Source organism: Myripristis murdjan, chromosome 11 (genome assembly GCF_902150065.1).
Source record: "Myripristis murdjan chromosome 11, fMyrMur1.1, whole genome shotgun sequence".
NCBI lineage: Eukaryota > Metazoa > Chordata > Actinopteri > Holocentriformes > Holocentridae > Myripristis > Myripristis murdjan.
In genome coordinates this window covers 2704542-2729616 of record NC_043990.1, presented here as the reverse complement: position 1 = coordinate 2729616, position 25075 = coordinate 2704542, and the positions used below count along the sequence as shown (strand labels likewise).

At 41.9% G+C, this 25075-nt stretch overlaps 4 gene segments (V, D, J or C); 1 reads left to right on the top strand and 3 right to left on the bottom strand.

Annotated features, from left to right (window-relative positions):
• Window positions 1-3805: 3805 nt before the first annotated feature.
• Window positions 3806-4296, bottom strand: LOC115367925 (Ig kappa chain V region 3381-like). The segment is given in 2 exon segments: window positions 3806-4137; window positions 4245-4296. Coding segments are annotated over 2 exon segments (384 nt in total).
• A 6157-nt stretch (window positions 4297-10453) lies between these two features.
• LOC115367647 (immunoglobulin kappa variable 4-1-like) lies at window positions 10454-10920 on the bottom strand (the record flags this gene model as incomplete). The annotated part of the segment is given in 2 exon segments: window positions 10454-10785; window positions 10893-10920. Coding segments are annotated over 2 exon segments (360 nt in total), but the record flags the coding sequence as incomplete, so codon positions are not given.
• A 6137-nt stretch (window positions 10921-17057) lies between these two features.
• LOC115367924 (immunoglobulin kappa variable 4-1-like) lies at window positions 17058-17596 on the bottom strand. The segment is given in 2 exon segments: window positions 17058-17437; window positions 17545-17596. Coding segments are annotated over 2 exon segments (432 nt in total).
• A 1427-nt stretch (window positions 17597-19023) lies between these two features.
• On the top strand, window positions 19024-24786 carry LOC115367643 (Ig kappa chain V region Mem5-like). The segment is given in 4 exon segments: window positions 19024-19075; window positions 19292-19588; window positions 22930-22965; window positions 24394-24786. Coding segments are annotated over 4 exon segments (717 nt in total).
• The last annotated feature ends 289 nt before the right edge of the window (window positions 24787-25075 follow it).

Below are 25075 nucleotides of genomic sequence, written 5' to 3'. Positions count from 1 at the left end.
GCTTGTGTTTGACAGAATCAGTCATCACAGTCTTGAAGGTTGAGAAGGAAAAGCTCAGTGGATGGAAAACAGACTTTGAGAAGGTCAGAGGTCAAACATAAACACAGCTGTACACATGCAAACACAGCAAAGAATATTCATCTGTGCATTTTAGATATTTTAAAGTAGTTTAAGTAGTTTATATCAAGTATGATTAAATAAGATGGTGAGAAAATATTGTAACTACGATGTTCATTATGTTTACACTAAAATATGCATTGAAATCTTATCATAAACATGACACAGTCTCATTCAGTGTTGACAAAATCTAAAGATGTTTGATTTGTTTGCAGGAATAATGTTTGGCATTTAAAAGTATCAAAACTAAAGAGTTTTCCTATGTGTGAAAAGACTCTGGGTGTCACATCTCCTGGTTTTTGATCAGTTTTGTCTGTTTCTCTTTTGCTCACCAGTCATCCCCTGACTCTATTTTTGTGTTTGCCTTTTGTGTCTGTTGGTTGTGTTTGTCTCCCTGCACTTCCTGTATTCCCAGCCCTCCTTGTGTCAGTCCTGTCATCCGCCTCACGTCTCCTGCTCTCCCCTGTCACCACCTTCCTGCACCAAACCTCATCCAGTCATCTGTCACCTCACCTGCTCACCTGTCTCCACATCAGCTCCACCTTTCTGCACCGCTGTTCTTCCAATCATCTAACCTGCTAACTAACCCAGCAGTATTAATCCCTGTCAGTTCTCTGTAATCTTTGCCAGTTTGTCCCACTGGTTTCACCTGTGTGTCATGCCAGCCTGTTTTGTCCCATGATTGTGTTGAACCAGCAGGTGTGTTTTCTCTGTGTGATCATACAGGTTGTATGTGTTTACAAGTTGGATAAAGGCGACTTTTTGTCAGGCGGCTGCTTTCCCCTGTTTTGGCACTGAATCTTTTAGTGGAACAAAGTACTGAACTGTGCTGGCCCACTTTCACTTCAGGATGTCCTGTGTAGCGAATCTGAGTAAAAAAAAAAACTGTTTGCTGTTTGCCAGTTGGCACATGGAGCTCATAATTCACTACCAATTTTTTTTAATGGAGGATGTCAGTCAGGACAGTTAGAGATCACACCACAAACGGGCACAACTGTCCTCTGCATTTCGGGGAACTTTCACTTTTTTGAGCTTAGAGGTGGCTGTTAGTGACACTAAAATTCACAAAATTCTAAATTACTGCCAACACAGTCCTCTGTCTTTGTGTGTGTGTGTGTGTGTGTGTCCTCAGTGAACTGTATCAGTCCCTGCAGTAGCTTCCAGCTGCAGCAGTCACTTCAGTTTCTGTTCAGTCTGAATGAGGGAGGTTTTTGTACGACGCTTTTTCACTGTGTGAACAGAGATTTACTGTTGATATAGTGGTAACTCTGACAGTAGTAAACTGCTGCATCTTCAGCCTGGACTCCACTGATGGTCAGAGTGAAGTCTCTCCCTGATCCACTGCCTGTAAAACGACTTGAAACTCCAGACTGACGGGTTGTAGCACCATATATCAGGAGTTTAGGAGCTTCTCCAGGTTTCTGAAGGTACCAGTTGAGGTAGCTAGGATTTGTACTGACTTTACATCTGATAGAGACAGTCTGTCCTGGACTAACAGACTGAGATCCAGGAGACTGAGTCAGAGTGATTTCTCCTGATGAATCTGGAAAATATCCAAAAGAGCAGAAGGGTTATTGAGACAAATACAGCTTGGAGAAAGATGATGAATATGAAAACAGAAGAGGAGGATTTCTTTAACATGGAGAACAGATGGAAGAAGGTGAATGCTGCTGGTCTCAGTGTTTCTCCATCACAGCAGAAGATGATTGTGGTAAAGCTGGTTGCATCCTGAAGCCAAGTTTTCAGAAGAGAGTCTCACCCTGAACAAGGAGCCCCAGGGTGCCCAGCAGGAGAATGTGTGACATCATCATTGTGCTGCCGGCGTGTCAGTGGCTCTGAAAGGCCTGGACAGCCACTGATCAACACTGGCCTCTTAACGGGTGGAGAGCAGAGAGGCAGGACACATATGCAAACACACACACGCGGACACACACACACAGTGCTGGTGGAATTGACTATTTGAATAATCCTCATGTATATGTGGTTACTATCATGTTTTAATAAAGTGTAGAAAAGTGCTGTTCAGTGAAGTTTAATATTATCTATTTTTAAAACCTGTCAGTAAAATGCTCTGATCTGCTTTCCGTATTGTTATTTTCCTCAGCAGTCTCCTTGTTCTTGCTGCTTGTCTGTATTTCAGTGGCTTGGCTTTATTTTCTGATGCTCAGGTTTCCTTCTACAGTCTTCCACCACATTCTCCTCTTCTGCTCTGACTCAGTGTCTGTACAACAGATGAATTACTGGCTTTTCAGTCCATGTGGAACCAGCACACTTCCCTGCTCACTGTTTGTTCCACATTCTGTTGGAAACCCACTAGCGCCCCCCACAGGTTCAATACTGTCACCTCAATCCCTGTTGTGTGAGTTTGAAGGCCTCTTGATGTTTCTCTCCTTTTCCAATGCGTTCTTTTTTATTGTCTCATTTCAGTTGAATGTTTTCTCCATTTTCCTCAACCTGACAGAAAACAGTGCTCTTTCAAATGTCAGATAAATCCATGTGTGGTATTCTGCTGAGACATGACAGCTGTTGTAAATTGGGGGTGTGGGTTGCTCAGTGATTTGAAATGACCAAAACATATCAGGTTGTTTATTAAAGAGTATAATTCCATGGATGTGGAGCATGAAAGCAGTTTTACCCGTTTCAGTTCTGGCAAAGAGAAGCTGCAAGGAGAGCCGCTCAGTAGACCTGGTCCAGTGTGAACCGACTGACCAGCAACTCACACTGAGGAACATTTTTATCTTCCCATTCTGTGTGAAATGCAACACAACACAAAATATATATTCTTATAATATATATTCATTTTGTACAACAAAGGCTTTTCAATTCATTTCTCATGATTTGGCCTTTTGCACTATCAACAATATGCCACAACAAGACATTTCTAATCATAAATATATAGGCATATATTAATAGAAACTTTTCTTTTACAAACAATAACACCCATCATATAACTGAAATAACAATCAGACTTGAATTTCTTTTGGTGTATGGAGATTGAATATTCTGCATGCATCATCAGCTGTTTTGAAACTCCTACGTGTGTGTGTTTGTTTGCATGTGTGTGAGTGAGTGTGTGTGTGTGTGTGTGTGTTTAGGTGTATAACTGTATAGACACAGAGCTCAACTGTAAAATTTGTCTTAATTTGCCTCTTTACTTTTATACATTTCCTGTCATTGAACAGTTGAACATGTTGATTCAGGTTCAGTCGGCTCTTGTCTCTCTTGACTTTCCTCTGTCTAAATGAGGCTTCCTGATCCAGCTGACTGAATGATCATCCTGATCTGTTTGGATCCTGACAGTCCAGATGTTCCAGCAGCAGCGTGGATAAGCTGTTTGGATCATTCAGCAGTGGTTTGGGGGTCGGCATCAGGGCAGCTCACTTTGCTCCATGTTGTTGTGCTTTTAATGTTTCTGATTGGGCTTCTTCACTGGAACTGTCCTCTTCATTTGGGGGAACTTTCAGCTTGTTGAGGTGGGAGGTGGCTGTTTGAAGCTCAGAGGGAAAACTGACACTGACAGTATGAACAAGATGATATGTTCTCATCAACCGTGTGTGTGTGTGTGTGTGTGTGTGTGTGTGTGTGTGTGTCCTCAGTGAACTGTATCAGTCCCTGCAGTAGCTTCCAGCTGCAGCAGTCACTTGTTTCTGTTCAGTCTGACTGTGGGAGGTTTTTGTACGGCGCTTTTTCACTGTGTGAACAGAGCTTGACTGTTGATAACGTGGTAACTCTGACAGTAGTAAACTGCTGCATCTTCAGCCTGGACTCCACTGATGGTCAGAGTGAAGTCACTCCCTGATCCACTGCCTGTAAAACGACCTGGAATCCCTGATACTCGATTATTAGCATAGTAAATAAGCACCTTAGGAATTTCTCCATCTTTCTGTTGGTACCAGTGTAAAAAGTGGCTGCTTCCAGCAACATAAACATCCTGGCTGGTTTTACATGTGATGGTGATGGAGGCTCCCAGAGCAGCCCTCAGTGCTCCAGGCTGAGTCACTGTGACCTGGCCTCTGGACTCTGAGGACACACAGACAAAAACAGAAAGCAGCGTCATGCTTTTCTCCGCTTCATTTCAGAGGGACGGATCTTCATAGAGGAGAGGACTTTGATTCTCTGGACTTTACCTGTCAAGCAGCAGCAGAGGAGAGTCCAGATGAGGATGGAGCTCAAAGTCATGTTTGGATGAGGAGGATTTCTGGGGCTTCTGTTGTCATGAAGGACAGCTGTCAGTCATCCAGTCTTCAACTCTCAGGACTATAAACTCTCCCAGAGCACTGGAGCATGGTGCTGCTGATGCAAAGTGGCTCTCTATGGAAATGCTCTGACTCACTCCAACAGGGACACACATTACTCTCATCAGGACGTTAATCAATGGATAATTTTCAATAAACTCCTGATAAATAATATTCCTAAGTTATATTTCCATTGGTTTAGTTTGATGACTCAATATGTTTTCAAGATGGTTTTATGTGTGATAATTGATGTCTTCCAAAGCTAGACTAAAGACTAAAGACGATGGATAGACGATGGAAATGGATCATAGAAAATAAAGATTTTCTCTGATCAAAATTTCAACAGCCTGCTGTAGTAGAAGTAGAATATATTCAGTTACTTTTCAATTGTGAAGCCTGTCTGTTGGTGTCGTTCAGTGGCAAACACAACTGCAGTAAACGATGGTGAGATGTTGGTTTCTGCACACACACACAAAAAAAAGTGGTAAAAAAGACTAAATGGCCTCACATTCTTGTCCCAGTGCGTAAATGTAAACTACATTTTTCAGCGGGTAAGTAAAACCTTGGTACTTTGAAGGTCATGTGGCTCTCAGCCTTTATTTTTAACAGTGAAACTCGTCTGTTGCCATGGTTGAGCAGTGACGCCTGTCTGTTGCCACGGTTACTGAGCTCAGAGAGGGAGGAGAAACCTTGAAGACCAGTTTCATCAAATCTCTCCCACTGCTGAATCATCTGAGAAAGATCCTCAGGACCAGCAGCCTCAGGTTCGAACCCGAGTTTCCTGTCTCTCTCTACGGTGCCTGTCAAATAAAGCAGAAAGGGAAAAAAAAGAGTGAGAAAGTCCATGCAGGGAGATGGAAAGGGAGGATGGACAGCGTGTATGTCAAGTTCCATTCCCGTTTCCAGTGAGATCTTTCATTTGTGACCGAGACTGTGCCCATAAAAAAAAAAAAAAAAAAAAAAAAAAAAACATCAATAGTGAAGCAACAGAAAAAAAAATGAATGAAAAAAATGAATTTGTGGTACAAAACAGACATGCAAGAACATGTGTGGTTATGTGCAAATTGTGCAGCTTACAGTGGCGCCATTCAGATACAGCTGTCAGAGGCAATGCATTGTCAGGTGTTTTACTGCCACCTAGTGGTTCAGTTGGAGACTGCATTGAACTTGCTGGTTCCCTTCAGCAATGACAATAATTAGATTTCATTATAAAACTGCCATTATTATAGTCCTCGAGTGATCCATAACCAATAATGGTGTGACACTTTTATCTCTGAAATTTTTGTTTAGTATTATTGTCCAAAACCTCTGGTGCTACTACTACTACTACTACCTCTACTACTACTACCACTACTAATGCCACCACCACTACTACTACTACCTCTACTATCACTACTACTACTACCACTATTACCACTACTACTGCCACCAGCACTACTACTACTTCTATCTCTACCACTACCACTACTACTACGATTACTAGTGTTGTAGTACTCGAGATCGGTCTTGGTCTCGAGACCGGTCTCGAGACCACTTTTTGAGGGTCTCGGTCTCGTCCCGGAATCTAAGGCATTTTCACTCGGTCTTGTCTCGGTCTCGGACTGGGCGGACGGGGGATTTTTGATCAAGACCGGTCGAGACCAGGCTCTCAATACTTTGATAAGAGAAAAAAGAAAAGTGCAGCCTCTGCCTTCCCAGTGTCACACAGCCTTTGCAACACCTTGAGTGACACGCCCCCTGTACACAAGAGTGGATAAAGATGGCTGGAGAAGCGGTGCTTATGTTTGGCGTCCCGGGAAATCGCCATGAAAAATGTCAGCAAACTCTGGCTGGCTTTCTCTCTTGTTGCATAAGTTCTTCATGGTCATTAGGGTATTTTGGTAGTCCTTAAATTGACAATTAAATGTTTTGCAATTTGTCCCGTATTTTCATAAATGCCACATACACGTCTGTCACACACACATCAACACTGAATAATGAACCAAATAAAACACAGGAAATGTTAAAGGCAGCTAATGTAATCGTGGCAGGACCCGCTTAGTGAGGAGCTGACGCGAGGTACAGCGGATAGACCTCCACCTCCCGTGGCTGTGTCTCTCTCTCTGTGACTGTCTGCCTTCCTACCCGCTCCTGTCATGGGTTGCCTAGTTACACACACGGACGCTGCGCACTGCGCGCACCAGGGCACCCGCGTGTTTTAAAGATGTCGGCTACAACCGACACTCCACCACAACTCCAAAAGCAAAAACGTTTGCTAAAGTACAGACGTGAATGCAAAGAGGGAGAACCCGTGGCCTGACAGCGTCAGTGGCAACGAGTAGGCCTACAAGGCAAATTGCAAGACGTGTCGGCGAGTGTTTCTGTGCCTCATGGTGGACTGGCTGACGTGCGGCAACATGCACGAGGGGATCAACATAGAATAAACATGAGAACGAGCAGGAACCAAATGGCAGTGTCACAGTTTTTCATAGCTGTCATGGCTCCTGAGGTCGATACAGTAAGGGACATCATTATATGATCAACTTGATTTCCTATATGGTTGTGTTTTTAGCAGAAGATGTCAGTGCTTATGCTGATGTGGGCATATACCCTACAGCACAGTTTCTCAAATGGGGGTACGAATACCCCTGGAGGTATGTGGAGGAACTCCAGGGGGTACGTGAGATTTTTAAAAATTATACAACACGTAGATCCAACCGAGCAATCTGACTGGTCAATCAGACATTTAGAATATGCTCAAATGAGCATGACAGCAGGGCTAGCCATGCTCAAATGAAAAATACCTCATCACTGAAAATATTACTCCGCCTATAGCTTATTGCCCGAGTCTGTGTGGTTTCTATGGCAATACGGAACTTCTCACTGAAACCTGCATCAAAAGCCACTGTCAGCTTTGTTAGTCTGCATAATGGACCGTTTTGTTGTCAATTTTGATTTCTTTGGAGACCTAAGTTTTGGTAAATTGCTGAACGAGGAAGACAAGACAGAAGAGGGCCGTCAAATGTCTACAAGACTACCTGAAAAACCCCGGGCAAACAGCTGATTTCGCAGGTGTAAGTAAAGAAGAGCTAAACAAATTAAAGCCCCATAAAATTCATGGAGGATCCGTGAATTTTATGGGGCTTTAATTTCTATAATAAAGAGAATGAAATGCACGGACAGTACCTGCTGATGCAGTTTCAGCACCACGGACAGTACCCGCTGAGGCGCATTCAGCACCACGGACAGTACCCGCTGATGTACATTCAGAACCACAGGCAGTACCTGCTGAGGCAGATTCAGCACCACGGACAGTACCCGCTGATGCACATTCAGAACCACGGCCAGTACCTGCTGAAGCAGATTCAGCACCATCGACAGTACCCGCTGATGCACATTCAGAACCACGGACAGTACCTGTAAGATTTTCCACAGAGATGTACAGGCTATAACTTTCTTCTTGTTATTAATGTGTTAATGTTATCAGTTATCAGTTATTAATTAGCCTATTAATCATTATTCATTTGTTTATTCTTTATGAGTTGCCTAGGCCATTGATTTAATTAATTTGTCAATTTGTTTGCATCTGTACATTGAAAGGAATATTTAATAAATCAGCACATCTGTGAAAACTGTGGTCTTTATTTCAGAGGTAAATTGATAATAACCTGAAAAGGTGATTAGCAAAGGCCCCTGAAAGGTGGGGTTGAAATTATATAACTCTGTTCAGGAGTGACACACCCCCAGCTGAAATAAAACATCTGCTGGTGAGTTTATGAAAAGACAGATGTTTGTTTTGGCGCTGACACTGGAAAGCAGTGGCCTATATGTAAATATAACTGTTAATATAAGTTGGTTGTAGATAAAGATCAGCTGTGTTGCTGAGTCGCTGTCACGGCACCTGTTAGATTAAAAATGACTGAGAAGTTGGCAGAAGTTTAACTATCAGTCCATGAAAAAATGTTTTTTTTTTTTTTTTTTTTCCAGCCAATATTCTAGTTGCAATATGATTAAGCTAGCAAAGCAGTTTTGTGTTGCTATGTGTGGTATTTATTCAGTTTCGATAAGCCCAAGTTGGCTGGCTGACAAGGACTAGTTAATGTCAGATCTCATGTATTTCCGCTGAAGTGGAGAGAATGCTAGCAAAAAACTTTTATATTTTGAGAGCAAAATGCCCACAGTATGAATACATTTTGATTATACATTTTATTTTGTTGGTAATAGTTGTATAATCGCATTATTACACTCGAGGGTGTGCTTGACCGTCATTATTGTAACTTCACACCCTCTCGTGTAATAATGCTGAAATATATGTTAAAAAAATAGCATCCATGCAAGGTTCCTTAAAAATCATTATTTAGCCTAATAAATATTCATTAAAATATAAATGGAAGCTCATAAATGGAATTTTATATTCAGTATTCAATTTCATCATCCTGAAAAACCCCGACCCTTACTTTTTTGCATCTTTGGAAATCTACTTGTGTCTTTTATAAGACCCATGCAAAAACTAAAAGAAGGTGTATCTTATTTCAGATGAAGGTGTATTAATCTCTTTACACTCATTATAAGCAATATTCACCTGACAAATCCAGATTAACATGTTATTTCAAGATATAAACAAAAAAAAAAGCCTTAATTGCTTGAAATGAGTCAAACTATAGCTGTCAAAGCACTAAAATGCAAAATGTTCTCAAATTGCTTAAGCTGAAGACCCATGTTCAAGAAACCTTGCTTAAAAGTTTTTTTTTTCTACTTAGTTCATTTAATTTAGGCCTTATTCCTTTTTCTTTTAATCTTTCTTCATGAAATGACATATTTATCATTGCTTGTCAGGTCAATGCAATTTTAAAAAGTATGATGGGCATACTTTTTACAAAAAGTCAGACAACAAATTTCCTTAGATTTGAGATTCGTTTCATTGTGCTGCTACTCTCTAGTCTCGGTAATGTCTTAGTCTCGGTTGGTGCGGTCTTGACTACAACACTATCATCCAGGTTTCACAAAGTAAAATGAATTTCTGTCAGATCATTCCTTCCACAGTGAGAGAGCCGTGTCATCTTGACAACCATGAGGTTTTCAATGGATCAGTCGCTCTCTGGACTTTTAGCGGAGAACCAAAACTAATTGTTGAAAAAGAGTTTCTGCATACATGTTTAATATCATTTGTTTCATTAAATCATTTTTCCTGCTTTCACCATGATGTCTGACTCACAGCTGCTTTATTGCACTTTTCTTTACACATTGTGGACAAACTAAGAAATGTCAACAACTTACATGTCAGGTACATTTCACTTTTTAACCTGAAATTCTGAGCTCTGTGAAAACTAACTTAAGCAGAATGTGGATAAAGATGAGGGAAAGAAAAAATAAATCAATCTTAAAGTCCCCAAACCCCAAACCCAAATGTGTGTGAGGCCTGACATCTGCTGGCGGACATCAGGACACTGAATCGGTGACATGCTATTGGCTGGTTCCAGGTGATGTCATCTGCTGCATAGCACAACAGGTGGTGACATCACCTGGCTGGAACCACAGATCAGCCAATTACAGTTGGCCAGTTGAGCTCACATCTTCTCATAAGTAGACATGAGGCCTTAAAGGACCATCCCAGTGACTCTGAATGTTCAGTGTCAAATCTACAAAATGTTCCTGCTGATCTTTTCCCAAAGCAAGCAGTGGTATTTAAGAACTCACATATCATTTTCCTCCCTTTGATTACAGCCATTGGTTTCCATTCATTCCACTATGACATGAAAATGGATTTTCAGAGACTTCAAGCTGTCATGCAGCAGTGGTTTGGGGGTCGGCATCAGGGCAGCTCACTTTGCTCCATGTTGTTGTGATTTTAATGTTTTGGATTGGGCTTCTTCACTGGAACTGTCCTCTTCATTTGGGGGAACTTTCAGCTTGTTGAGGTGGGAGGTGGCTGTTTGAAGCTCAGAGGGAAAACTGACACTGACACTATGAACAAGATATGTTCTCATCAACCATGTGTGTGTGTGTGTGTGTGTGTGTGCCTCCTCAGTCAACTGTATCAGTCCCTGCAGTAGCTTCCAGCTGCAGCAGTCACTTCAGTTTCTGTTCAGTCTGACTGAGGGAGGTTTTTGTACCACGCTTTTTCACTGTGTGAACACATCTTTACTGCTGATATAGTGGTAACTCTGACAGTAGTAAACTGCTGCATCATCAGCCTGGACTCCACTGATGGTCAGAGTGAAGTCACTCCCTGATCCACTGCCTGTAAAACGACCTGGAATCCCTGATACTCGAGTTTTAGCATGGTAAATGAGCAGTTTAGGAATTTCTCCATCTCTCTGTTGGTACCAGGCTAAATAATGGGTGCTTCCAGAAGAATAAACATTCTGGCTGGTTTTACATGTGATGGTGGCGGAGGCTCCCAGAGCAGCCCTCACTGCTCCAGGCTGAGTCACTGTGACCTGGCCTCTGGACTCTGAGGACACACAGACAAAAACACAAAGCAGCGTCATGCTTTTCTCCGCTTCATTTCAGAGGGACGGATCTTCATAGAGGAGAGGACTTTGATTCTCTGGACTTTACCTGTCAAGCAGCAGCAGAGGAGAGTCCAGATGAGGATGGAGCTCAAAGTCATGTTTAGATGAGGAGGATTTCTGGGGCTTCTGTTGTCATGAAGGACAGCTGTCAGTCATCCAGTCTTCAAGTCTCAGGACTATAAACTCTCCCAGAGCACTGGAGCATGGTGCTGCTGATGCAAAGTGGCTCTCTATGGAAATGCTCTGAACGACTCCAACGGGGACACAGATTACTCTCATCAGGATGTTAATCAATGCATAATTTTTAATAAACCCCTAATAATAATATTCCTAAGTTAGATTTCCTTTGGTTTAGTTTGATGATTCTAAATATGTTTCCAAGATGGTTTTATATGTGATAACTGATGTCTTCCAAAGCTCTTAACAAAGACTAAAAACGATGGAAATGGATCATAGAAAATAAAGATTTTTTCTGATCATCATTTCAACAGCCTGCTGTAGGAGAAGTAGAATATATTCAGTTAGTGCATGTTTTCAGTTGTGAAACCTGTCGGTATCCCTCAGTGGCAAACACAACTACAGTAAACCATTGTGAGATGTTTTCAGCACACTCACTCACACACACACACACACGCACGCACACACACACACACACACACACACACACACACACACACACACACACACACACACACACACACACACACAAATGTTGATAAAAAAGACTAAATGGCCTCACATTCTTGTCCCAGTGCGTAAATGTAAACTACATTTAATAACATATTCATTTTCAGCGGGTAAGTAAAACCTTGGTACTTTGAAGGTCATGTGGCTCTAAGCCTTTATTTTTAACAGTGAAACTCGTCTGTTGCCATGGTTGAGCAGTGATGCCTGTCTGTTGCCACGGTTACTGAGCTCAAAGAGGGAGGAGAAACCTTGAAGACCAGTTTCATCAAATCTCTCCCACTGCTGAATCATCTGAGAAAGATCCTCAGAACCAGCAGCCTCGGGTTCGAACTCGAGCACGGGCCGTTTCCTGTCTCTCTCTACGGTGCCTATCAAATAAAGCAGAAATGCAAAGAAAAGAAAAAAAAAAGAGTGAGAAAGTCCATGCAGGGAAATGGACAGGGAGGATGGGCGGTGTGTATGTCCTTCACACACGAGTTCCATTCCCGTTTCCAGTGAGATCTTTCATTTGTGACTGAGACTGTGCCCATTAAAAAAATACATAAATAGTGAAGCAACAGAAAAAAAAATGAATTTGTGGTACAAAACAAACTTGCAAGAACATGTGTGGGTATGTGCAAGTTGTGCAGCTTACAGTGGCGCCATTCAGAGACAGCTGTCAGAGGCAATGCATTGTCAGGTGGTTTACTGCCACCTAGTGGTTCAGTTGGAGACTGCATTGAACTTGTTGGTTCCCTTCAGCAATGACAATAATTAGATTTCATTATAAAACTGCCATTATTATAGTCCTCGAGTGATCCATAACCAATAATGGTGTGACACTTTTATCTCTGAAATTCTTCATTGTGGAAACTTCTGTTTTGTTTAGTACTATTGTCCAAAACTACTGGTGCTACTACTACTACTACTACTAATAATAATAATAATAAAACTTTATTTGTATAGCACCTTTCATACAAGAATCGCAGCTCAAAGTGCTTCACAATAAAAAGAAGAACACTTGAAAACATTAAATAAAACATTAAAAAGAATAAAACACAAATTAAAAGGAAAAGGCTAAAAGCAAGAACTTTGAAATAAAACAAAAGATGCAAATAAAACGATAAAAGACAAATAAAACAGGAGCTAGTTAAAGGCCAGAGTGAAAAGGTAGGTCTTTAATCTTCTTTTAAAGATATCTAGTGAGCTGGCTTCCCTGATGTCTAAAGGTAGTGTGTTCCAAAGCTTAGGGGCGTAAGTAACAAAGGCGGCATCCCCAATTTTCTTTCGACTTTTGTGGGGAACCAATAAGCCAGCAGCAGACGATCGCAGTGCTCTTTGGGGTGCATAGCCAATAAGGGAGTTGGCAATGTAGCTCGGTCCCAGCCCATGAAGTGCTTTGTATACAAGTAGGAGAACCTTAAACTCTAAATGTTACAGGGAGCCAGTGTAGGGCAGCTAAGACCGGACTAATGTGCTCTCTCTTCCTGGTTCTGGTTAATAAGCGAGCAGCAGAGTTTTGGATGAGCTGAAGTCTGTCAGTGGTTTTCTTTGGAAGGCCAGTAAAAAGTATGTTACAGTAGTCAAGTCTGCTTGAGTTAAAAGCATGTATCAGTTTTTCAGCATCTTTTTGATTTATAAATGGTCGCACTTTTGCGATGTTTCTAAGGTGGAAGAATGATGTCTTCGTCACCTTGTTAATGTGGGACTTAAAACTAAGATCTGGATCCAATACAATGCCAAGACTTGTAACCTCAGATTTAATCCTGGCAGCCAGTTTCCCCAAGTTAATGGACAGCATCTCTCTTTTTGTTTTGGGGCCAACTAACAGGATCTCTGTTTTGTCTTCATTTAGCTTTAAAAAGTTATCACTCATCCATTTGTTCACTGCCATGAGACAGGTAGTGATGGAATTTATCGCTGTAGCATCATTTGGTTCGGCAGAAATATACAGTTGTGTGTCGTCTGCATAACTGTGAAAACATACATTGTGCCTTCTGATGATGTCACCGAGTGGCAGCATGTATAGTAAGAAAAGTAATGGACCAAGGCAGCTCCCTTGTGGAACTCCATAGCAGTTGTCCTGTTCCCCAGACACATGATCTCCCAGTCTGACATAAAACTTTCTCCCTTTGATGTAAGTTTTAAACCAGTGTAACACACAGTCAGAAAGACCAACCAATTTTTCAAGGCGATTGATTAAGATGTCATGGTCAATCGTATCAAACGCAGCGCTAAGGTCTAAGAGGATAAGAATTGAGACCTTATTTTCATCATAGTTCAGTCTGAGGTCGCTGACGATTTTAGCAAGCGCTGTTTCAGTGCTATGATGTTTTCTAAAGCCTGACTGAAATTCCTCTAGGACTTTATTTTCTTTAAGAAAGACATTTATTTGCACTGCAACTATTTTTTCAAGTATCTTACCAATGAATGGTATGTTTGATATTGGCCTATAGCTGCTTAGTGCATTACTATCTAGGTTGGGTTTCTTTAGTAAAGGTTTTACAACAGCTGTTTTGAACTCATTTGGGAAGATGCCAGTTTGAAGTGAAATGTTTATAATTGCCAGGACATGACCTGATACACTGTTGAACACCCGTTTAAAAAATGCTGTAGGTACTGGGTCAACACATGAAATAGTGGAATTGCATTCATTAACAGTCTTACAGAGCTCAGATAATGTTATGCTGTTGAATTTCCCCATGGTTGCATCGTTTTTACAGAATTTTCTGGGATCACCTACGTTTGCATTGGTGTCTGGATTAACAGCAATAGTAGTTCTAATTGATGTTATTTTGTTATTGAAGAACAGTGCAAGTTCTTCACATCTATGCAGAGATCTGTGGTGGAGCGGGAGCAGTGTTGAGTAGCTGGTCAATAGTGGAGAACAATATTCTAGAGTTTCCTGAATTCTCTGTGATAATCTTGGAAAAATAGTTAATTCTTGCCAGACGTACTTCCTTGTTATAGGTGTTCAAGGCCTCTTTGTATATGTTACAGTGAACTGTGAGCTTGGTTTTCCTCCATTTTCTTTCAGCTGCCCGACATGTTCTCTTTGCCTTTTTAACACTGTTATTGTTTAACCATGGGGATATTCTGTCTGTAAACTTCTTTTTCACCTTTAGTGGGGCAACAGTATTTAAAGCAGCTGACAGGGCGTTGTTGAATTGCTTAACCATGTCATTTAGAGTGCAGTCACCACTTTGTGGCGCAAATAATCTCATGAGATTAGCAAAATTAGCTTCGGCCTCATCACCAGGAAATCTCTTTGTAACCAAGTACTCCCTCTTAGTTTTCGTTAAGGTTAGGGTGGCATTGAAGAGCACACAGTGATGATCAGAAATGGGCAGTTCAAGTACTGAAACATTCCCAATGTGTAGCCCTGTTGTTATTACCAGGTCTAGAGTGTTGCCATGCTGGTGAGTGGCTTCAGTTACATGTTGAATGAGTGCAAAGCTGTCCAGTATGTTCATAAACTCAATGGCATTGGAGTCATTCTTTTTGTTGATGTGAATATTCAGGTCTCCATTCATTATTAACCTGTCATATCTAGTGATGGCAAATGAAACCAACTCTGTAAACTCCTGTAGGAATGCTGATGAGTATCCTGGTGGCCGATATAGTGTAATCGTAAGTACTGCTTGTTCTGACTTGAGCTCAAAAGCAAGATATTCAAATGATGCAAAATCACCAAGGTCAATGTCATTGCATACTAACTGTGTAGAAAAAATGGCTGCAATCCCTCCTCCTCTCCTGTTTTGTCTGACTGACTGATAGAACTGAAAATTTGGTGGACAGGCCTCTAACAGTGTTGCTGTACCAGTAACACTGTTTAGCCACGTCTCAACTAAAAATATGCAATCTAAGTTCCTTTCAGTTATCAGATCCCTAATCAAGAAAGATTTATTGGCCAATGATCTGACATTAAAAAGAGCTAGTTTCAGCTGTAGGGATGATGTGACAGGAAAGGAGGATGACTGCTGTTGAACATTGACAGACTTCAGATTGTTAAGACATTTGCCATATGGTCTGTAAATACTACGACGTGTACCTATTATCACAGGGATTGAAAAGGCTATTTGACCTCCATAGGGCCCTGACTTTTCCTGGAGAACATTACTGATATCAGTATCACAGCCTGGACCCGGCACATATCAGTCTGAATCACAGTCGTGAAGGTTTATGGGGGGTGGAGGGGCCCGATGACTTTTGGTTGATGGGTGTTTCAGGCGTGGCGGAATGGGAGGGGCATGAGGGGGGTTTCGGGGAGAAAATATGGGGATTTGACGGGGTGTAAGTTGGATTCCAATACTAACAAGGTCCTTCATCCTGTCAGTGAAATCCAGAAGTGGGGAGTCAGGACTGACGGGAGCAAGTGGGGGGCTTGGTGGGGACTGGGGTGGTGAAGACTGGGACTCTCTACTACTACTACTACTACTACTACTACTACCTCTACTACTACTACTACTGTCACTACTTCCACTACTACTACTACTACCACTACTACTACTACTACTACCTCTACTACTACTACTGTCACTACTTCCACTACTACTACTACTACCACTACTACTACTACTACTACCTCTACTACTACCATTACTTCTGCCACCACCACTACTACTACCTCTACTACCATCACTACTACTACATCTTACACCACTACTACTACCTCTACTATCACTACTACTACTACTACCACTACTACTGCCACCAGCACTACTACTACCAGTACTATTTCTACCTCTACGACTACCACTACTACTACGATTCCTACTACCACCCCCACTACTACTACTACTACTCCTTCTACTACTACTACTGCTACCACAACTACTACTTCCACTACTACCACTACTACTTCTACCTCTACCACTACCACCACTAAAACTACTCTCTCTACTACTACTACTACAACCACTGTTACTGCCGCCACCTCTATTACTACCACTACCAGTCCTGCTACCACTACTGCTACCAATACCACGACTACTATGACTACAATTACAACTACTACCATTACTAATACCACTACTACCACCACCACCACTAGTACTGCTACTACTACAGCAACTACTACTACCACCACTACCACTACTACCACTGCCACCACTACTACTACTATTACTACTATTACTACTACTACTACTGCTACTGCTGCTGCTGCATCTTCTGCTACTGCTACCTCTGCTATTATATTATGTATGTTGTCACTGATAATTAATAGTAGCCTACGTCTGGGAGTATTAATTAGTATCCACACAGTACTGGTGTTTTATATCTTTGACCAGAGCTTCTCAACCTTTTTGGTGCATGACCTCCTGAAGAGTGGCGGCTTTTTCAGGTTGTTTTATCGCTGAATTTTTAGAGGAGGCCTAAACATCATCCAAACTTTACACATGTGGATACCTGTGTGTGTGTATGTGTGTGTGTGTGTGTGTGTGTCCTCAGTGAACTGTATCAGTCCCTGCAGTAGCTTCCAGCTGCAGCAGTCACTTCGGTTTCTGTTCAGTCTGACTGAGGGAGGTTTTTGTACGACGCTTTTTCACTGTGTGAACACATCTTTACTGTTGATTTCATGGACACTCTGACAGTAGTAAACTGCTGCATCTTCAGCCTGGACTCCACTGATGGTCAGAGTGAAGTCACTCCCTGATCCACTGCCTGTAAAACGACCTGGAATCCCTGATTCTCGAGTAGTAAACGAGCAGTTTAGGAGCTTCTCCATCACGAGCAGTTTAGGAGCTTCTCCATCTCTCTGTTGGTACCATGATAGATAGTATGAATTAACTTGATTACCATCATCATCATATTCAATAACAGCAACATCAACATCCTGGCTGGTTTTACATGTGATGGTGACGGAGGCTCCCAGAGCAGCGCTCACTGCTCCAGGCTGAGTCACTGTGACCTGGCCTCTGGACTCTGAGGACACACAGACAAAAACACAAAGCAGCGTCATGCTTTTCTCCGCTTCATTTCAGAGGGACGGATCTTCATAGAGGAGAGGACTTGGATTCTCTGGACTTTACCTGTCAAGCAGCAGCAGAGGAGAGTCCAGATGAGGATGGAGCTCAAAGTCATGTTTGGATGAGGAGGATTTCTGGGGCTTCTGTTGTCATGAAGGACAGCTGTCAGTCATCCAGTCTTCAACTCTCAGGACTATAAACTCTCCCAGAGCACTGGAGCATGGTGCTGCTGATGCAAAGTGGCTCTCTATGGAAATGCTCTGACCCACTCCAACAGGGACTCACATTACTCTCATCAAGATGTTTCTAAATGTGTACATCAATTTAATATTATATATGATGGCTCCTTTTTTCCAGACTTCTGCAGAACAACGATGATATCAATTTATTTTTACTTTGACTTTTCTTTCAACAAATTAAAAAAAGTCATTTTAATGTGTTAAAAATCAGATTTTCCTTTTAGCCAGACTTTTTGAAAATAAAATATATATATTCACTGATATAGAAAAGAAAGTTTAATATTTGCTCTATTTAAGGTGTGTGATGTTCAGAGGGAGACGAGAGGCTTCTTAAAGGGAAGTGAAACAGTGTGTGAGTGAGTGACTGCTGGAGCAGAAAAACCATCTGACAGAAACTCCTTAAAGCCTGATGCTTCAGGAGCATCAGCTTCTTCTCCAAGCAGCTGACTGCTGCTCCAAGCCTCATCCAGATGTCCCAAAATGTCTGTGCTCTATAGAGGCCTCCAACATCAGGAGTCCGTTTTGCCTTCCCATCATTTTTCTCTCAACACTGCTTCTTCTCTCCATTTCTATCAACATTATTCCCTGAGGTTGACACCACCCACATAACGCCCACACACTCAAGCCAAGTTTCTGCTGGCCTCCTTCACTTTTCTCACATCTTCCATATTCAGAGCCTCAACCATAGAGTTCCACCTGTCTGCTTCCCCCTGCATATTCCACCTGTTGTTCTCCTCACAATGTTCTGGTCTTCTCACTGAAATGGACAGAGACCAATCAAACCCACCCACCTCATGTTTATTCATCAGATGTATCCGTCTCTCAGTCCATTTGAAATCCTGGCAAACAGCCTCTCCCTTTAAAGATCTGAGATTCCTGCTCTTTCTGATCTGCTCTTCAGCTCAGAAAGCGCTCACCTAGCTACCTGCCCCTGGTTCCATTCACACTGACGGCAAATCCTCCACGTCCTAAATCAAGCTGCTTCTCCAGCCGTTCCTTCAGCATTGGAGTCACTATTCCAGCTTCTCACCATGGTGTTTCTCAACACATTATCCTCGTCATGAGTCACTTGTCTTCAGCAGTTTTTCTCTGTTGCCGCTCAGATGTGAAAGACCTTTGTTATTCACAGTCACCTCTATCTTCTCAGCAAGGTTTTGGGGGTCCGCTGTTCCCTGGAGGATCATTCAAATAGTTGTGTGTGTTTGCATATGTGTCCTGCCTCTCTGCTCTCCACCCGTTAAGAGGCCAGTGTTGATCAGTGGCTGTCCAGGCCTTTCACAGCCACTGACACGCCGGCAGCACAATGATGATGTCACAGATTCTCCTGCTGGGCACCCTGGGGCTTCTTGTTCAGGGTGAGACTCTCTTCTGAAATCTTGGCTTCAGGATGCAACCAGCTTTACCACAATCATCTTCTGCTGTGATGGAGAAACACTGAGACCAGCAGCATTCACCTTCTTCCATCTGTTCTCCATGTTAAAGAAATCCTCCTCTTCTGTTTTCATATTCATCATCTTTCTCCAAGCTGTATTTGTCTCAATAACCCTTCTGCTCTTTTTGATATTTTCCAGATTCATCAGGAGAAATCACTGTGACTCAGTCTCCTGGATCTCAGTCTGTTAGTCCAGGACAGACTGTCTCTATCAGATGTAAAACCAGTACTGGTGTTGGTAGCTATCTCGCCTGGTACCTTCAGAAACCTGGAGAAGTTCCTAAACTCCTGATATATAAGGCCACAACCCTTCAGTCTGGAGTTTCGAGTCGTTTTAGTGGAAGTGGATCTGGGACTGACTTCACTCTGACCATCAGTGGAGTCCAGGCTGAAGATTCAGGAGTTTACTACTGTCAGCAGGGTTACGCACCGAACACACAGTGAAACAACGTCGTACAAAAACCTCCCTCAGCTGGAGAGGAACTGATCTGACTCAGCAGCTGCAGAGATGCTAAAACACTAGAGACTTTGTGAAAAAGACACAAAGTCAGAGGTGAACAGGATTGGAGTGTGTAATTTAACGTCAAATGTCGCGTTTTACTCTTTTATTTGTTTTTCTATTCAGAAATACTTTTCAGACATCAGAAAATAACTCAAACACGCTGCACAAAACTTTCATCAAATGAACAAAGTATTTATTTTTTTTAATGTTGAAAGCATTTACACATTCTATGTTAGTTCTTCAAACAACCTGTGTATTTTTCAACTCATTGGATCTACAGATACCCCCAAAAATGTTTTTGTGGCGCTGAATTGCACAGGTTGGAAACGATATTTAAGTTCTGACATACTGAGTATTCTTTAGTAAAACCTAACCCTAACACAGATGTGATGTCAGCTTCTTCCTGTGAGTTTAATTTGATATCAGCTTTGAAGGAGAGATGTTGATTCTTGTTCAATCAGTCAAACTCTCACAAAACCTAACAAACATGATCACAGCAAACCAGAGGCCTGTATCACGAAGCAAGCTTAGTTTTCGCTGGATTCGCCAGACCTATCCGTCTACACTAATCGAGATCCTGGTGATCAGGGATAACCGGTATCACTACGCTGGTTATCAACTCGCTCACTCGATCCAGGTTTGCCTCATCAAGAGCCGTGAACGCGCACGTATAAGGGGCGGAGTCTGAGGCAGCAGACCAATCACAAACATGAACCACAAGGGAAAAAAGCACAGCGTATGTCACTGTGGAGGAGCAGCGTATTATAGCCTACTGCAAAAGTATGAGGAGGAAAACAACATTTACACACTAAATCGAACACCGCGGCTGCCGCCAAGAGAAGGCGGAATGCTTGGCAACGAGTTGCCGACTGCATAAATGCGCAAATTACACATCAGTGGCTCAAGTCCACATCTGACGCTGAAACCCATGCACTGCACTGCACAGATGTGTTGCGTGTATGACAGGTATAGTTGAATTCCCCCACGTGTAACCCCTCAGCTGCCAATCAGGCCCATTCTCTCACACAGGAATAATTTGCCCCCCAAAAATATTTAGAACTAATTAATTGTGCCATTTTAAATGTCCCTAAAATGTTGTGAAACGCCTCTAAAAATACTTTTAAGTATCAAATTTCCTTTAATGATCTCTCGTGTGTTTTCCTCTCCTACAGGGTGTCAGCTGTGTATAGCAGGCAGCTGTTAGCCAGGCTGAAGCTGCTTCACATTACATACATTACATTACATCCTTTCTCTCATACAGAGAGTCATCGGCAAAATCTAACGGGTTTCATCGGTCAAGGAAAATCCTTTCACGCCATAATCCTGAAAGTTAGCCTGCCCCGGAGCAGGCTAGCATTCAGGAAAGGATTAGGACAGGTTTTCTATCCCGATCAGAGGTGAACCAGCTTTGTGATACAGAAAATCCGGAGTTGTGCCTGAAGTTATCTCGCTAACACCTTAATCCTGCTTCGTGATACAGGCCTCTGGAGTGTGAGGGTCATTGTCAACTTGCTCCATCAAACCAGGTTTTTCTAATTTATTCATGAGCGGGTTCATATGAAAGACATCACATGTCGCATGGACAGATCCAGACACGGTGAAAAAGGATTATAATATTAATCCCTGAAGCAAATTTTGATCACTGCAGCAGGAAAAGTAATTCATCAAGGACTAGGACATTGAAAATATAAATACAGTATGACAAGCAGCAATACAAAAACAGGGATATAAACAATAAAAGCTATAGTAAATAGGTTTATTTGTGGGATTACATTGATCTTTACTTATACTGTATATATATTCATTTTCTATTCCTTTAGTCAGCAGGATTTTCCTAAAAGCGACTAGACTGATGGCAGGCAAGGACTCAGTAACATGACTCAGCGGCAGGAACAAAGTCAGCCAGCAGAGTTTACTTGCAGATGTTCATCACACAGGTTGACAGGCAGAACATCAGGGAAACAGAGTCTAGAAAGGCCATGACTAAAGCCAGGTCAAAAATACACTGAGAGAATAACACAGTACAGATAAAGTTGGTGTGACTGACACAATGTTCAAAGACTGACTGCCTCAAAGTGAAGGGAACACAGAGACTAAATACACTAAGTAATGAGACACAGGTGAAACTCATCAGGGCGTGGCAGCATAATCACAGTGGAGCGAACACACAGGGCAGGAAGTCAAGTTGTCTAAAAGGATTTCAACAATAAAACAATGAATGAAAAAAGAAAGACGTAAGTTGGGAAACAGGGCGAGACGTTAGACCATAAAGTTTACAAGAAGCCCTGTTTTACTGCCAGCGGGCTCCAAATGGTCCAATCCAGAGCATGTTGATATGGAAACATCTGTATGCCTGATGTTCAGCTGCTGGCTGTGGGGTTGAGGCCAAACTATCTGCCTCAGGTGTTTTCAGCCACCATTGTTTTCCTTGTGTACGTTTCACCGTCGGCAGTGGTGATGTCACTCAGTCCACCGTATTGGACCTTCAGACACGGCATCCCAGAGCACTCCTCATAATAAATGGAGATTTGAATCATGTCAAAAGCTGCAAGACCCTGAAGAACTTCATCCAGAACGTGACCTGCAACATTAGAGGGGATGAGACCTTGGACTTCCTGTCTGCTGATGTGAAGGAGGCATACAGCGCTGTACAGGGCTACCAAAACATACATCTCTGATATAATAACTGATGGAGAGCAAAGTGCTTCTGCAGGTCTGCACACACGTCTCCATGTGAACAGCACAATCTGTATGGCAGGTCGACTGACGCTTTCATTTGAATGCAGCATTTTTGTCCACACCGGGATCCTGTAGGGAAGCAGCTGAATGGGTGGATGGTTTACACGTTTGGATCACTGAGCCTGAACAAAACCTGCTCCACAGCAGGTTAGCTCTGTGGAAACAGTTACCATGGCAACCCAGGTTTTCAAGCCTCAAACTGTATTTTTAAAAATGATCAAAGTTATGTCATATGTTCTTCAAGGTTGATACATGCATGTTTTCTCCAGAAATGTTAACTTTCATGTTTTATTTTACTGATAAAGAAAACAATTTCACTGCCAAAAATTAAATATATTTTCAAAAATAAATATAATCAATTTTGATCATTTTTGACATAGTTTGATGGCTAGTGATGATATGTCAGTCAGTTGTTAGTAAGTTTTCAAACCTGAGGCTGATCTCAGTGAGTTTGTTGTTTTCAAAGTGAGAGAGCCGTGTCTCTCTACAGTCAGAGGTTTTTGTACGGCGGCTCAATGAGTTTGTATCACTGTGGTACACTTTTGGTGGAGGAACCAGACTGGATGTTGGAAGTAAGTTTAATTATTTCATGTTCTTACCAATCTATGAGAAAAATATTTATTTTTTTCATATTATTTGCACTTCATGAAAAAAACTGCCGCACTTGACTTTCTGTGTTAATATCTGATTTTAAACCAACAGTGATCTCTAAGTAGTGAAATCAGAGGAGACTTTGAAAAACTGAATCCAAATGATCGATTAAATTTCTGTAATTTGAGGAAATTTTAAATTTATTAAAATGAAGTTCATTAGACTCTGAAGAGAAAGCATTTATTCCAGATTATTTCTTTAAAGTGGCATCTTGAGGGCTTGTAGTTGTTGCTTTCTCTGACAAAGTGAGAGAGCCGTGTCTCTCTACAGTCAGAGGTTTTTGTACGGCGGCTCAATGAGTTTGTATCACTGTGGTGGACTTTTGGTGGAGGAACCAGACTGGATGTTGGAAGTAAGTTTCTGCACAAATGTCTTTAATGTGTTACTGCTTGCTGGGTTACTTTTATTCTTCTGTGTGAGTGTTAGTGGTTGGTTTTAATATGTATTTTGTTAATTTCCATCACTTATAGTCACTGTTTTTCCTTGCCTGTTTTTCTCCTTAACCACTTAGTTTGACTCAGTACTTCTTTAGACTCTTCATTATAAATTGTGAAAACTGACCAGCTTCAAAGTTAGAAAAGTTGAATGCAAGGCTTTGGTTCCTTCAGACTGTTTGACCAAACTGATTTTAATTTAGTATTTTTACATGACATGTGAAGCTGAATGAAAACTAATTTGAACCGAGTGGGGCTTAAAATTAAAATCTGAAAATGTAGCCAAATTTCATATTCTTAATTTCATCTCATATATTTTTTAACACATGGGATGAAAATAATTTGATGCATTACTTTGTTTGCTGGTTGAAATCAGTTTTGATGAACAGAATTTTGTGGCTTTAAAATCATTATGGCTGAAAATGCTCAGCAAACATTTATTTCAGTTATAGATGCTCTTGTTCAGATTTCTTTAAAACAGACAATATATTGTGCATTTACTTTTACTTTTAACAAAAAAAAAAAAAAAAAAAATTAATGCTGATAAAACTGTAAATTATTTAAACTGTAAAAATTAGAGTTTATTTCTATTATTTAAAATATTTAAGGACACACAGCATTATTGATGAGTGATAATTTTTATGGAGCAGCCAAATATTTTTTTATTTTTATCTGTTATGTGTATTGATGTATTTGTGTTCATATGAGGACTCTTTCTGTGTTGATGTGCATGAGAGGCTTCTTAAAGGGAAGTGAAACAGGGTGTGAGTGAGTGACTGCTGGAGCATAAAAACCATCTGACAGAAAGTCCTTAAAGGGGAAAATGGACTCTCACACAGTAAAGGTGTCCAACCGTCCGCTGACTGACTGCCAGCTGCTTATTTCCCGCCCTCTAAGCTGATTGGTGTCTCCTAGGTGACGCCCCTCCCACCCTGACGGTGCTGCCCCCCTCCAGAGAGGAGCTGCGGCAGGGGAGGGCCACGCTCATGTGCCTGGCCAACAAGGGCTTCCCCTCAGACTGGAGGCTGGCCTGGAAGGTGGACGGCAGCAGCAGCAGCAGCAGCAGCAGCTGGGAGCAGAGCAGGAGCCCCGGGGTGCTGGAGAAGGACGGCCTCTACAGCTGGAGCAGCACCCTGAGGCTCACTGCAGACCAGTGGAGGAAGCTGGGCTCTGTCACCTGTGAGGCCACCCAGGGCTCCCAGGCTCTGCAGGCCGAGACACTGAGGAGAGACCAGTGTCCCCAGTAACTGACCTGACTCACTGGGACTTCTGCTACTGGTTTCACTCTGCAGCTGCTCTCACTCTGCACTCTGCCTCATGCCTCTCTCTCTCTCTCTCTCTCTCTCTCTCTCTCTCTCTCTCTCTCTCATTAAATCTTTAAATAATCTCTTTTTTTGCTCTAATGCTGATACTCTATATATGTTAAAATAATAATAAAAAAAATCTTTTTCCCAAATAAATTGTGTCATTTGTCCTGATCCACACTGATATTATAGCACGGGGATGGAGGAGTGGATTTTAGTTTCAGCTGGCACACACACTGTATTAGTAAGATTTCAAAATGTAAATGAGGGTGTTAGACATCAGGAAAGCTTAT